General features: G+C 51.8%; 1 protein-coding gene across 2 annotated transcripts; it reads right to left on the reverse strand.

The window, feature by feature from the left end:
- Positions 1 to 1346: 1346 nt before the first annotated feature.
- Positions 1347 to 9674, reverse strand: CDKN1A (cyclin dependent kinase inhibitor 1A). Of its 2 annotated transcripts, none has more exons than XM_025862442.2 (3): positions 9565 to 9674; positions 4640 to 5086; positions 1347 to 2911 (listed from the first exon to the last, which is right to left on the reverse strand). In XM_025862442.2, exons 2-3 carry the CDS (start codon positions 5073 to 5075, stop codon positions 2862 to 2864), a joined length of 486 nt encoding a protein of 161 aa, XP_025718227.1. In that variant the 5' UTR covers positions 5076 to 5086; positions 9565 to 9674; the 3' UTR covers positions 1347 to 2861. The 2 variants fall into 2 exon arrangements, with proteins under 2 accessions (XP_025718227.1, XP_025718228.1); XM_025862443.2 differs by having other exon boundaries at positions 4640 to 5080; positions 9565 to 9647.
- Between the last annotated feature and the right edge of the window lie 5810 nt (positions 9675 to 15484).

The raw sequence follows: 15484 nt of genomic DNA on the forward strand, positions 1-15484 counted from the left end.
TGATTGGATTATTTGCTCTTTGGGTGTTGAGTTTGACAAGTTCTTTATAGATCTTGGGTACCAGCCCTTTTCAGGTATGTCATTTGCAAATATCTTCTCCCATTCTATAGACTGCCTTGCAGTTTTGTTGTTTCCTTTGCTGTGCAGAAGCTTTTTATCTTGATGAGGTCCCGGTAGTTCATTTTTGCTTTTGTGTCCCTTGCCTCCAGAGACGTGTCTAGTAAGAAGTTGCAATGGCCGAAGTCACAGAGGTTGCTGCCTGTGTTCTCCTCTAGGATTTTGATGGATTCCTGTCTCACATCTGGCCTTTCATCCATTTTGAATTTATTTTTGTGAATGGTGTGAGAAAGTGGCCCAGTTTCATTCTTCTGCATGTGGCTGTCCAGTTTTCCCAACACCATTTGTTAAAGAGACTGTGTTTTTTCCATTGGATATTCTTTCCTGCTTTGTCGAAGATTAGAGTTGTGGGTCACTTTGTTCTTTTTAATGTTGTGTAGTACTCCACTACAGAGCCACAATTTACGTATCTGTTCTTAAGATTTTATTTTTTTTATTTGATGGAGAAAGAGCACGAGCAGGGGGAGCGGCAGGCAGAGGGAGACAGAGAAGCAGGCTTCTCACTGAGTGCAGAGCCCAATGTGGGGCTTGATCCCAGGACCCTGAGGTCATGACCTGAGCCGAAGGCAGATGCTCAACCAACTGAGCCACCCAGGCGCCCCTACATATCTATTCTCATTATAGACGTTTGGGTTGTTTCCAGTTTGGGTCTGTCAAGAATAACACTATGAACATGCCTTCTGATGGAAATATGTACTGATTTCTCTTGAGAACAAACTTAGGAATGGAATTCCTGTGTCATGGGGTAGACATGAGGGGAGCCATCTTTAAAAGGTATTGTCAAGCAGTTTTCTAAAGTAGGTGAGCTATGTTATACTTCCGCCTGAAGGTGTAAGAGTTCTGGTTGTTCCCTATCCTTGCCCACACTTGGCAATGTCAGTCTTTTTCATTTTAGTCATTCTGGTAGGTGTACAGTGTTATCTTACTGTGGTTTTAATGTGCATTTCCCCCAATGAGTAATGACTAGCATTTCCTTGGTGACTAACATTATGTTCTTTACTTTAAAAGGCCACACAATGAACCAAAATATTGACCGTGGCAACCTTTGCAGAGGTGCCATGTTTACTGTTTTTGTTTTGCTGTCATCTTTTGCCTCGTGGTCTTTGTTTGTTAAGCTCTCTACCTTTTTTTAACTTTAAATGCTTAACTGTCAGAATTGTAACAACTACCAAAAAAACTTCCACCTCCTCGTTCTTACAAATGATGAGGCATATTGATCACAATACAAGTAAAGTCACTAAGAAATATTTATTGAGCACCTGCTGTATACCCAGCCCTGTGGGAGGGGCCGTGAAGGACACAGAGCAGTATAGGACTTGTTCCTGCCCTTCAGAGGCTTACAGTCTAGAACCAGGACACATGAGGAGCCAGGAGGAAACAGTCCAGGCCAGGATGTTACAGGAGCTTAAGGTGTCTGGGGTCAGACCCACTAAGTGCTTCGGTGCCTCCAGGAGCTCAATGTTCAGTGCCAGGAAAGACAATAGCTCACAACCGCCAGGCCCGTATTAGCCCACTTAGCATGCCCTCTCCACAGCCCCTACCCCCACCGTCTTAAAACATCTGACTCCTTGTTCAGCTGCTATTCAAAGTGCAATGAAATGGGGGGAAAAGGGGGTGGGGCAGTGGGGAAAGTCTTTGGGTGAGTTCCAGGGGCTAGGGTCACCCTCTCCCTCCTAGAAAAATATGCTCCCCCCGCCACAACATACCCCTGACAGAGATTCCCCACTCAAGAAGACCTGTCTGACAACCCAGGACCTCTGCCCCAGGAGGTAAGAGGAGGTGGTGGTCGCCCCTTGAAGTGCCTGAGGTAGAACTGCCCCCCCACTTCTAGCATACCCCTTCCCCTCCCAGCCCACTGAGCTGGGGGGACAGGCACCCCAGAGCTGCCTCCCAGGGCTGAGAGGGTACTAGAGGGAAAGGGCATGGGGGAGGGGAGGGGAGCAGAGAGGGGACCTGAAAGCCCAGCTGGAAAAGAAGGGCATCTGGGGCTTCTAGAAAAGTGCAGGGGAGGCCAAACATTGAGACTGGCTCCCCTGTGGGTGGCAGAGGGGGTGAGGGGAGGTGGGGTGGTTTGCTACGGGACCCTACCTTTCCCCATGCCTTCACAGGACAGAGTGGGGCATCGAGGGCCAGGAGAGAGTGCCACATCCCCAGCCGTGTTCCAGGCTGTGCCCACTTCAAGGTCACCCTGCCCTACCTTAGAGAAGGTGAGGGGAACTCCAAAGTTTTGATGATGCTCCCACCCTGCTGAGCCCCCTTCAAAGTGCTATCTATTTACTTCTCAAATTATAAAGAATCTGGGTTTGGGAATGCAGGAAAGCGGTGGAATTTCATAACACCTATGAGGCGGTGAGCAGACGGAGCCGGGCTCCTCCAGCGAGCACCACCCAGCAGGGGAGGGTCAGGCCAGCCCCACCTTACCTCTGGGAGAGCGGAAGTGGGGAGCACAGGATGAAGACGTCTTAAATAATAGCTCGCATAGTAAAAATACCTAGCACTCTAATAGGCCTATCATTTTGCGGTCTAATGGTTTTTTAAATAATTCTAAATGCCAAAGGCTGGGGAGGAGTGGGGGGAGGGTGGTGGCGAGCAGGGTATATACATGAGGAGCAGTTTAAATTAAAACACAAATAATAATTAAGACGCACAACTGGAGGACTAAAGGCAAAAGGTGTAGAAGGGGAGGACGGAGGGGTTGGGGGGGACCCCTCATTTCTAGGAGCTTGAGGCTTCGAGTGGGTGGATTAGGGCTTCCTCTTGGAGAAGATCAGCCGGCGTTTGGAGTGATAGAAATCTGGAAAGAGAAAACAGAAGTCAGCCGAGCAGGAGGCAGAGGGCCCAGCAGAGCTATCCACCTAAAGCACATGCCGAGGGGGCAGGGACTCTTCCCTAGGGCCAAAGGGACACATTTTCAAGTTCAGGGGAGGACTCTGGCATTATAGAGAGCATCCCATCATGCTTCACAGACGTGACCAACGATAACCAGACCTACATCCGTGGGCCTGTTCTAAGCCAAGTTGCCCACTATGGTAGCCAGCAGCCCTATGTAGTTAAATGAACTAGAATCAAATAAAATCAGAAGTTCAGTTTCTCAGTCACACCAGCCACATGTCAAATGCTCAGTGGCTATTTGTGGCTAGTGGCCCTGGACATTTGCATCACCACAGAATTCCATTAAACAGCCCTGCTCCAGGAATGCCGTTAGATAAGCCATGACAAGTGTTCTGTACAATGACTCAGCCACATAAATGTAAGCTATTAGTATTATTGTCAGTATTGTTATTTCTGACCCAGCTGCAAATTTGCCATGGGATTCTTTTTTTTTTTTTTTTAAAGTAGGCTCCACGCCCAGCATGGAGCCCAACATGGGCCTTAAATTCATGACACTGAGATAAAGACCTGAGCCGAGACCAAGAGTTGGACGCTTAACCGAATGAGCCACCCAGGCACCCCTGCCAGGGGATTCTTGACTGCACCTCTCCGAGCCTGTTTCCTCATGTATAAAATGAAGCTGACATTGGTGCAGTGATCTAAGGATTGAATGAAATGCCCTCTCTAAAGGCTTTGGTCTGGAACCTGGCATAATACGTGCTCAAAGGTCAGCATTGCTCATTCATTTTTTATCAAGCACCTACTACGTGCCAGACACTGTCCTAGGTGCGGAAGATTCAGCAACAAACAAGAGAGATGCAGATCCCTTTCTCATGGAGATAATAACCTATGAGGGAGACGGACAACGCCAAGAGAAGGCAGTAGCTGTTGCTAGTAAAAGCAAACAAATGAACAAAATGCCAAAGAGAAAAAATTAGGCAGGGAAGGTGGATGGGAAGTGTGTGTGTGATGGGGAAGGTGAGTTAGGTTTGGATAGGGCAGCTGGGAAATAGCTCATTAGTTTTCTCTACACTGTAGATTCACTGTGGGACCTTAGGCAAACCACTCAACCTCTCGGAGTCTTATTTCCGCTCCTATAAAATAGTGGCAAGAAAGTCATTTGCTATAGCACTGCTCTAAGAATTAAATGAAACCCACCCTAGAAACCACCTTAGGGGCACCTGGGTGGCTCAGTCAATGAAGCATCTGCCTTCAGCTCAGGTCATGATCTCTGGGTCCTGGGATTGAGCCCCGTGTTGGGCTCCCTGCTCAGCGGGGAGCCTGCTTCTCCCTCTCTCTCTGCCCCTCCCCCTGCTTGTGCGCTCGCTCTCTCTCTCTCTCTAATAAATAAATAAATCTAAGAAAGAAAGAAAGAAAGAAAGGAAGGAAGGAAGGAAGGAAGGAAGAAGGAAAAAGAAAACCGTTTTAGAAATTCACCTTAGCAAGGGGCCTGGCATATATTAAGTGTTCCCAATAAATGTTCGCTAGCTGGTCTTGGCTGCAGACCTGCTAGTGACCTCAGGCGAGTTGCCTCCTCCCTCTGGGCCCATTTCCCCTTGGGCCAAATGAGTGAGCTGGACCAGACAGGTCAGCCCTTGCACCGTGAACTCTGAGAGTCCCCTGCAGTGTCCTTCCCTGCACCCATCCTCACCTGTCATGCTGGTCTGCCGCCGTTTTCGGCCCTGAGAGGTGCCAGGTGCCCCCGGGGACCCCTCGGGCCGCTCAGGGGCGTGAGGCATGAGGGTGCAGGTCAGCGACAGGTCCAGGTGGTCCTCCTGAGCGGTCCCCTGCAGCAGGGCAGGTGAGGGGCTGGGCCGCTTGCCCCCTCCCATGTCATCCCGGGGCCCCGCAGGCAGGTAGAGCTTGGGCAGGCCCAGGCCCCACACGCGCTCCCAGGCAAAGTTGCCCTCCAGCGGTGTCTCGGTGACAAAGTCGAAGTTCCATCGCTCCCGGGCCTCCTGCACGCAGCCGGCCATCAGTGCGTCACAGTCTCGGCGCAGCTGCTCACTGTCCACGGGGCCGAAGAGGCGGCGGCAAGCCTTGCTGCCACGCGGGATCTGCTGGGCATCCCTGGACGGTTCCGCCATGGCACCTGCGGCTGAGACACAAGGCGCCAGTCACTCAAGAAATTGCGCCCTACCTTACCAGGCCGCGCTTTGCTGTGAGAGCTTGGGTGACGTCTTCCTCCTAGAACACGAGGTCTCCCTGGCTCCTTCTAGCTGGTTTGCCACCATCTCCTTCCCAAAGGCCATCCCCAACCCCCAGTCAACAGCCACGGGGTGGGGACAGAGCTCAGCCATCCTGGCACCCCCAGGTCACTGGGGGAGTGGGCAGCTGAAGGACAAGTTATGTCAACAAAGACAAGTTTATTGCAATAGCAGGGATCAGAGTCCTGTTTACCACTGGGTATTATCAGCTAAAATCAATTTGTTTCCCCCCGAGGTGTCCCTCATGGGCGTGAATGCCCCAAGTACGTGTGAATTGCCAGAGTCCAGTAGTTTCCCAACCCCAGCCCTGGCCAAAAGGTCAGGTCCCGAGTGAAAGGACAGGCTGACTGCTCCTCTGGCCTCCTGAATCCCTCTACCCAGATGCCCATGTGGGATAACTCTGTTCTGAAATTCAAAAGTACCCCGGACTTTGCGATTAAAAACAAACAAACAAACAAACAAACAAAAAACCTAAGATCTAGTCCTAGCTCTGCTGCTTACTATATAAACTTTAAAAAGTCACTTTAAAATTTTTTTTTGAATTAAAAAAAATAAAAAGTCACTTAATGTCTCTGGGCCCGTTTTCTCATCTATAAAATGGGGCTGTGGAAGCATGGTCAAGCACTTGGCCAGGGAGTCCCTTCATCAGGCAAGGCAATAGAACCCAGAGGTGAGAGGCTGTATCTTGTGGTTTACAGCCAGGGCTCTGGAGCGGGACTGCCTGGATTGGAATCCAGGCTCTGCTGGGCGACCCTGGACAAGTAGCTTAACTTCTCTGGGCTCTATTTTCCTCATCCGTAAAATGGAGACAGTACTAGTGCATGTCTCAGAGGACATACGTGAGGATTAATGGAGTTACTGTAGGTAACATGCTTAGAGGAGCAGCTGGTATATAAGAGTGTTTGGAAAACAGAAGTGTTATTATTTCTCTCTGTGTTCAGTTCTTCCTGAGCCTTCTCCACGTCGTTCTCCCTGGCCACCACCTCCTTCAGACAGCAGCTGACAGGTGCTGTGTGCTGAGCGCCTTTCCCAAGGATGTCATCAGGCGAGAGAGGCCTGGGGGTGAGGAGGGGCTGGGCAGGGCAGGGCAGGGTGATGATTTCTCCCAGGCTGAGCCACATCCTGCCAGGCACATCAGGTGATCTGAAGTCTAGACAGCCTGGAAGCCCCTGCCCCCTGTTAGCTGCATCCAAGGAACCCGTTCAGCAGGCACAGAAAATCAGAGGTGGCCGGTCTACCCGGTTCCTCTCCTCCCACTTCAGAAGAGGCAAAACTGAGGGTGAGTCTGCTCATGACGAGGCGCTGGCACCCACCTGCCCTGCTCTGGCCTGACGCCAGGGCCGAGCGGCTGTGCAGCCTTGGCAAGACTGGGTCTTCCTGAGGACAAGTCCTGCTTTGCAGGCTCAGAGGGTGAAAGCTCTGCTGAGTGACCTCCTGCGGCAGGAAGCCCTGGACCCTTGCCCCAGTCACCCCTCCCCCACCCCACCTCTCACAGCTTATGGGAGAGGGGGAGGCACTAGGTGACCTCAGACCAAGTTTAAAGGGCAAGAGTTTGGAGAGATATGAGGCTTGCCCCCAAATCAGAAAACTAAAAAAGCCAAGGGCCACTGCCCTGTAGAAGGGTTATGCAGTGCAGTGGGCAGAGCCCTCAAATAACCCTCACCCACTCTCTTTAGGGCAAGGGTGGGGATTTCTTTATATATTTTTATGTGCCAGGGGCTGTTCTAAGAAGTTTACAAATATTAATTTTCCTAAAGAGTGGGTATATTTGCTCTTTTTTTTTAAACACAAGTAACTAAGCCTCTGAGAAGTTAAGTAACTTGCCCAAGGTCACACAACTCACAAGTGACACAGCCAGGATTTGAACCCAGGCCTGTTTCCTGTGGGTTCTGTGCTCTGGTGTTCATCCACACTCCCTCTGTAGTTTTGTGTTCCTAGCCCGGGAAGGGGTTTTTGTGATTCCGCCCAGCAGAATCACTTAGGGAGCTTTTTAAAAATACAGATTGATAGGTCCCTCTCTCCCCAGATTAACTTAACTCAAATTAAACGGGATTTAAGCAGGTGTTTGGCAGTTCCGCAGATGGGCACTCTTGGGGTGCCATTCAAGGGAGGGTACACAGAGATGCCCCAAACGCACATTCTGGGTCTCAGTGTCTCATTGGCACAAGGAGGAGGAGCCTGCCTAGGCTTTTGTCAGGAAGTTGGGATATTCCCTGGCTTCTAGGAGCTGAAGATGGGACCAGAATCCAGGCAGGGATCCTCTCTCCTACCAGCCCTGACCTTATGGCTCTCATAGGCTCCCCATCAAAATCTGATCTCACTCCCATTATCGTAACGCCCCGTTCAGGGAAAACTCAGAAACAGAAACTCTTGTTTTACAAACAAGTAACTGAAAATAACTTCCTTTGTTGGCCTTGGTGCCTTAGACTTCAACCAACTTTAATTCTTAAGTAAACAGTAAGCACTCAGTACACACTGTTGAACCAATCAATGGGGTACTCTTTTTAAGGGGCGTTCGCAGATGCGGCTCAGCCCAGGAGAACCGAGGCGGGAAGGAAAGGCGGGCGAAGCCGCATTCCGCGGGAAGGCGTGTTTGCTATTCGCGCCGGGGCCGGAAGGGGGCGCTGGTCTCCAGGAAATCACGCGCAGGGTCGGCGGTGCGTGGGCAGAGCCTTGGACAGCAGCAGGGAGTTGTGATGAGTCAGTTTCCTGCAAAGTGCTCCCCGCCCGCCAAAACTTCGCTTCCACTCAGGCTGCAGCGTCACCCTCGGGTGGGGAGGGGGGAGAAGGAGGGGGACCGGGGGCCGCAAACACGTCACGCTGAGCCAGCCAGGCTTCCGAAAGCCCCGCCACTGTTGGGAAACCGCGCGCTCCTCTGTGACTGACACACACACACACACACACACACACTCCGCACGCACAGGCGCGCAGAGGTTTGGTCCCTCCACCTTCTCTCCACGCCCAAAGCACGGGATGAGTCAGATCCCTGGAAAATAAAAATAGACGAAAGCAAGGGAAACAAAACCGCTCGAAAGTCCTACTCGAAAGGCGACGTGGAGGGAGGGAAGGGGCGGGGGAGCTGCCTGGGCACCCTAAAGTGCCAAATCCAATTCCCAGATTTTTTTTCGCACGAGGAGGGCGCCAGTGTCCCCCGAGGGCCCCCGACTGGGCGGATGCACTGTGGCCCGCGCTGGGCGGCGGCGCCCGAAGGACTCGTCCTCCTGCTCCGCTCAGACCTGTCGCCCTCGGAGAGAGCATTTTGGTGGGGGGCGCCGGGAGCCCCCCGATGCGGCTGCCAGAGTCCCTGAGCAGCGTCGCGCCCCCCGAAGTCCCACCCTCCATGTGACCTCTCCGCGTCCCCCCGCCCCGGGCGTGGGCTGCACGCCCCGCTGCCCCGCAGTGCAGGGCTCCGAGCCCGCGGCGGAGTCCCGCGCCCCGACCCAAGGGCAGGCTGGGCGGGGGTTCTGCGGGCGCGATGGAAGAGAGGTGTGTTCCACTCCTGCTCTTCTCAAACTGACTGGCTGGCGCGAGCCCACCCCGCGCGGGGCCACCGCTCTGGGTCCCCGAGGGTGCGCTCCGAGGCGGGGACCGGACACCCAGTCCTGGCCCTCTTGATGTCCCGGCTTCCCTGGGAACGCTGTGTGCCAGCCAAATAGTCACTGTGCCGATGCGGGGACAGAGACCGCGGAGGGCCGGAAAGCCAACTTCTGGGGGCCACTCTCCCCCAGCCCGGGCGGGGCTCTGACCTCACCCAGTCCGTTTCCCGGGGTCTCCTTGCCACCGTGAGTCACCTCCTCGATTGCGCTTAAAGGACGTGTCCCAACACGTTCCCAAGGACCGGCGACACAGCCCGCGCTGACCTCAGCGCCCAGCTGGTGGCGGACACGGAGGCGTCGGGGACCCAGACCTCAGGGGTCTGGGCGGAGACGGCACCGATTGGATCGGAGAGCTGCCCGGGAGCGGATCGCGAGTGAACCTGCTCTGCTCGGCGTTCTCCGCTCCTCCCGGGGCTCGGCGCTCAGGGGCTTCATCCGCTCGCCGCCACAGCGAGCCGCGCCGGGGTCTGGGGCGCACGGGTCCACGCCTCCCCTCGCCGCAGCTTCGTTTCAACCCGCGGGGAGCGCGGCTTCTCGCACTCCTGCGCTCTGTCTCCGCCGGGAGTCCCCGACACAGCCCAACCTCCGTCACAGGCGCACCGCACAGGGACATCCGTGGAAGCAAACCCCAGACCCACGCACGTCGTTCACCTGTGAAGACCACCCCCCCCACACACACACACACGGATGTACACGGACACTGGCGAACAACGCTCCACACCGCTCAGAGCTGCCAGCCCCGCGTTCGCTCTTGCCTGCCACGATTCCCTCACCTCCTCTGAGGGTCTCGGTGGCTCCGTGAATCAGCGCCGGGCTCCGGGTCTCCAAGCCACGGTCTCGGGGAATAGCTCACACCGCCCGGCGCTGCCCTTATATAGGATTTGCGTCGGAGGGCTCCGCCTACTGCGGGCCTGGGACCGCCCCTTCTGCCGCTGCCGGTCGCCGTGCGCAGCCGGCCCGCGCGCTAAGACCTCCGAACTCAGATGCCAACGTCGCGTGCTGCAGGAGGGGGCTTCCCTCCTCCCCACACCCCGCGCCTGGGCCTCTGTGCTTGACACATGTCCCCACGAACTGAGCCACAAATCTGGGTTGTTTGAATTGGGGTGTGAGTTGGTACTCCCCGCGAAGGGATGGCATTCTCAGGATGAGCAATTTTTCTGGCCCCGGAAACATCACGAGGGGTGACATTAATAGATAAAACTCCATAAATAATAAAAAGGATGTACCTCGCTTTGCAATCCCCAGAAATGCCCGCTATACCACCGCTATGCCCGCGGATCCCTCACTGGACCACCTCTCCCTACGCAGGACCTGAAGAATCCAAACACCCCAACAAAGCATGTTGGAGACCAGAACGGAATTCGATCCCCTTTATTTCACAGATGAGGAAATCAAGGTCCTCAGAACTAAAGGGACGCAAAGTTGTTGCTTGTCAAATGCCTCAAGGAAGGAGGGAATTAGGAATCCTTCTCAAAAAAAGGCCAACCAGGTCTCCAGGGGAAACCAGGAAATGGGGAAAATTAGACATTGAACTAACCTCCCTACCGCCTCCTCCTCACTGCCCACATCCACCTCCTTCTCACCTCAACAGTAGAGATTTCTATGATTGCAACAGATTTTTTTAAAAGATTTTATTTGGGAGAGTGAGAAAGAGAGAGCAGGAGCAGGGGCAGCGGGAAAGGGAGAGGGAGAAGGGGAGAGGGGGAAGGGGAGAGGAAGAAGCAGGCTCCCCGCTGAGCAGGGAGCCTGATGGGGGCTCAATCCCAGGACCCCAGGATCCTGACCTGAGCTGAAGGCAGATGCTTAACCGACTGAGCCACCCGGACGCCCCTGATAGCAACAGATCTGTTGGCTGGGAAGGGGAGAAGGTTTTGGTAAGCAAATTGTCTCCTGGATTTCCCCCAAACAATTCACTTACACTGCTGGGGAAACTGAGGCTCAGAGAAGTTCAGTGACCTGACTCAGGTCACACAGCAAATAAATAGCTATGATTAGAGCATAGGCCTATTGCCTCCCCCAGCTCTCTGCTCGTTGCCCTCTCTATTTCAGTGGCTCTGGGAAGAGCGAAGCACCCAGCACCCCTCATTTTCAGGCAGTGTACTGAGGTGACACTGATGAAAGACAATTCTGGAAACGTCCACTGGTGCTTCTTGCTGGTCCAGAAGCAAGTGAGGTGACCATTTCCTCCCACCCACTTCCCACCACTAGCTCCTCTTGCTTCCCATTTTTGCCTCCTTTCACCTAAAATGTTTGTAGTTTTTGCTTTTAGAAAATGACAGAGAACAGGGGTGGGTGCCTGGCTGGCTCAGTCAGTAGAACATGTGACTCTTGATCTTGGCGTCTGAGTTCAAGGGCCATGTTGAGCATAGAGCTTGCTTTATTGTTATTTTTTTAAGATTGCATTTATTTATTTGGCAGAGAGAGAGAGAGCAAAGGAGCACAAGCAGGGTGACCGGCAGGCAGAGGGAGAAGCTGACTCTTTGTTGAACAAAGAGCCTGGTGTGGGACTTGATTCCAGGACCCTGGGATCCTGACCTGAGCCGAAGGCAGACGCTTAACTGACTGAGCCACCCAGTCATCTCATACAGCTTACTTTAAAAAACAAATAAATAAATAGAATAGAATAGAATAGAATAGAATAGAATAGAATAGAATAGAATAGAATAAATTTTTAAATCTTTTTTAAAAAATTGCAGAGAACAGAATGTTACTTTGAACAGAAATCCCTCTAAAAAATAGAACCCAGGCTTGGAGCAGCTACAATTACGGACATCTAGGACTGTTCAGTGTCTGGAAATCTCTGCCCAGACATGTCCCATCTTCTTCCTCTAACACAGCTGACCTCGGGGAGGACAGGCCTTCCCCTCTACTGCGGGCATAGGAGCCCGGGTAGGGGTGGGAGGGCAGAGCACCAGACTCCCTTGCCTGCCTGATATTGGACTCAGGCCAAGACTACAGCTGGACCTCAGAAGGGCCTCATAAAGGCCAAGACCCCACGACCAGTCCCCTCCTCCCTAGCTTCTTTCTCCATACTGCCCCTCCCCCTTGGCCCCCAACACACACATACCCAAAGGCTGGGTTGTCAAATGTCCAGCAGAGGACAAGCATATCCTCCAAATGCCTTGAATCCCCTTGGCTTTCAGGCATTTCAAATAGACTTGACATTGTCTGTCTGTTTACTTTGGGGAAAAAAATTTTTAATGAAGGCTTGTATCGAATTATTTTAAGTTTTGTGGTGCTGAACTTCACAATGAAATAATTCTTTTTGTTGTTGTTTTTGGGAAGTGAGTTTTGTGGGGGATTTTTTTTTTTGTTCTCAAAGATTTTATTTATTTATTCATGAAAGACAGAGAGAGAGAGAGAGAGAGAGGCAGAGGGCGAAGCAGGCTCCCAAGGAGCAGGGAGCCCGACACGGAACTCGATCCCAGGACCCTGGGACCATGACCTGAGCTGAAGGCAGACGCTTAACCATCTGAGCTACCCAGGCACCCTGTGGGGGATTTTTTTTTATAACTTCTAGCTCACCACCACTACCACCACCACAGAACTCAACAAATATTTATTAAGTACCTACTAAGTGTCTAATACTGTTCAGTACTTTTTTTAAAAGTTCCAACCATGTGCTTGAGTGTGTAGCCAGATATGCCCTTAAAGGAGGACTTCTGCCATGAAGAGGGCAAAAGAGCAGGTTGTTAGAAGTCACACACAAGATCTGATGCAAAAAATGCCTGTGTGCATGCACACACACACACACACACACACACACACACACACACCCCAGATCCCAGGCCAATCCCAAGGGATCTGCTGCAAACCACATATTTCTGTTCAGAGAAATTCAGACTAAAGTCTTCTTGGGGTCTCTGGGGGTCTCCTATGTCCTACCACCGCCCCTTTGCCCCAAAGCAGGCAGCCGGCAGGACAGAACAGCCACCAGCCCCCTCTATGCCAGTGCTCAACATGTTGGGACATGTTCCTGAGGGCTGGAGGGCTAGTCGGGGCTACAGCCTGCTGCCTGGGCATGCTCCCCAGGAAGGAGTTGCCTTAGGGATAGAGGGAGGCTCCGCCTGGGGAACAAGAGGTTTCAGGTCAGCCCCCACCAGGAGGGAGGTAATGACAGAAGGGAAAGCTGGAAAGCCCACGTCTAAAGAAGGAGGATGTAAGGGTGGCTACAGGAGCTGCCCGGGAAGGGAGAGGAAGTACTAGGAACAATGTCGCCATTTCTCAGAACATGTCTGGGGAGTCCCGAACAGGAGTACTAGGCTTTCAGAGGAATTCACCTCCACATAGGCTCCTAAGAAGTGAGACCCCAGAAAAAAAGACAGAACAGAAATATATATTGCACTACTAAGCAGAAGTCCTGCTTCTTTTTTTTTTTTTTTTTTTTTTAGGAAGAATGAGTTTGAGAGCCCCAACCCTGATTTGCTGGGGGCTTTGCCCAGCCAGTCAGCCAGTACAAAAGATTAGGACTACTAAACAGTGAGACAGAGAAAACTGTGACAGAAGATGTGCCACACAAACACTTCCCATCTCCCTAAGCTGACAATTTCACCTTCCCTAAGTCTGAAATTTCACCATTAGAAATTCATTCCTGGGGCGCCTGGGTGGCTCAGTCGTTAAGCGGCTGCCTTCGGCTCAGGTCATGATCCCGGGGTCCTGGGATCAAGCCCCGCATCGGGCTCCCTGCTCAGCGGGGAGTCTGCTTCTCCCTCTCCCACTCCCCCTGCTTGTGTTCCCTTCTCTCGCTGTGTCTCTCTCTGTCAAATAAATAAAATCTTTGGGGAAAAAAAAAAGAAATTCGTTCCTTTGGCATAAGTTTCTTCTGTTCTTTATTAAATAAGCTTATATAGGCAAAATACTTAATGTAGTGCCTAGCACATAGAAATCACTCTGTGGTTCTTAGTTATTACTATTGATTGCTATACAAACACCCCCAGGAAAGACATCCCTTGAAATTGAGTAATCATTTACACTTTAATGAGTATCTTAGGCAGGTTTCCTAGAAAACACTCTGAAGTGGAGATACTCTTGAAGGAGGTTTCTTGGGGTATACATCCCCACTCAACACCTGTGAGGGTATAAAAGAAACAGGATCCAACAGAAAGATGAGTTGGGCTATGATGGAGACTGGAGGCCCTAGAGAGGCCCCAGCTGATCCCATGGGGAGCTCTGGAGTTGGGATATCCTGCAGAGTTCCCTGAATTGAAACAAGGGGGCTGGGCCTTTATACTCCTGCTTTGACCAGTCATTTGCATGTGGCTGCCCCTGGAAGAGGGGGCTGGGGATACATGACCTTGGGCAAGAGAGCTATCTGAGGCTGATTCCTGAAGAAGGACTCAACTGTAAGCATCAGCATCAGCAACCAATGCTCCCAATAGCCGGTAGGGAGAATGAGTGCCTGGGTCCTGCAGAGGGTTCTGGGTGGCACAGCACAGGGTTAATGACTTGATCAGATCATTTAGGGACTAGAAGGTGAAAGGAAATGCTGTGAACACAGACCACCTGAAGAATGAAGGGCTCACTGTGCCTCACATATATTATTCCCTGTTCTTAGGATGAGTATTCCTGACCAACCTACCCCACCTCCACTCCTTTCTCTACCTGTTGAACTTCTACTGATCCTGCATGACCCAACCTGCAAGACCCAACCTACATGACCCCTCAGAGGGAGGCCTTCTCAGGGTTCCACTGTGCCTTGCCGGCTTGCTGGGTTTGTGTGCCAACTGCATTCCCTGAGCTGGGAACCTGGAGGGGTTGAGCCCATATTTTATTCATCTTTGTACCTTGAGGCCTAGCAGCCTCAGCCAGAGCTCATTGAATATTTATGAAAGAGCCATTTTTGGCCTGCATCTGAGATTAGGCTTCAGTGTCACTGCTTCTGAGTCCTTTCTTTTATTTATTTATTCATCTATTCACTCATTCATTCATTTATATATATGTGTATATGTATACACATATATATAAAATTAACACACACACACACACACACAAAAAAAATTAACACTCATTGCTCACCCCAAGAACTAGAACATTGCAAATCACTGACACCTTCCTGTGAGTCCCTCCCCTGTCCTGTAGTAAACACTATCTTGAATTTTATGTTGCATTTTCCTTTGTTTTCAATAATTTTATCACACGTGGCCAAGACAGTAATGCTGGTCCACTGTTCTATGTGCTCCCAGCCCCTCCTTGCACGTTAGACAGGGTCATGTGACTAGTTCTGGCCAATGAAATGTGAGTATCAGTGACACTGGTCTCTTCAGGGCTGAGGCCAAGTGAAACTCTCCAGGCTTTCTGCCCTACATGGCTGTGGCAAAAGTGAGGTTTCACGTCCCCGATGATGCCACCTCAACATGGTGGAGCCTCCACCAGCCTGGGTTCCCGAGTGACTGTGTGGAACAGAGTGCCCCTCAAACTTGTGTGGGGTGTATATGTGAGAAAGAAGGAACCCTTTATTGTGTAAAGTCACTGAAATGTGGAGGTGATTTGTCATTGCACCATAACCTACCTAAGATCTATTCGTGTGGAGGCGCCTGGGTGACTCAGTCAGTTGAGCGTCTGCCTTCGGCTCAGGTCATGATCTTGGGACCTTGGGATCCAGCCCCGCTCCCTGCTCACTGGAAAGTCTGCTTCTCCCTCTCCCTGTGCATCTCCCCCTGCTCATGCTCTCTGTCCCTCTCAAATAAATAAATA

This window comes from Callorhinus ursinus, unplaced genomic scaffold, assembly GCF_003265705.2.
Source record: "Callorhinus ursinus isolate GAN/ISIS: 27379988/994484 unplaced genomic scaffold, GSC_fseal_2.0 scaffold59, whole genome shotgun sequence".
NCBI classification, from domain to species: Eukaryota; Metazoa; Chordata; class Mammalia; order Carnivora; family Otariidae; genus Callorhinus; species Callorhinus ursinus.

What these genes read in the sequence shown, in the direction of transcription:
- CDKN1A (XM_025862442.2), bottom strand. Translation starts at nt 5,075, where the DNA reads ATGGCGGAACCGTCCAGGGATGCCCAGCAGATCCCGCGTGGCAGCAAG. An exon ending in GCGGCAGACCAGCATGACAG is followed by an intron (nt 2,912 to 4,639) that starts GTGAGGATGGGT and finishes TTCTCTTTCCAG; the next exon opens with ATTTCTATCACTCCAAACGC.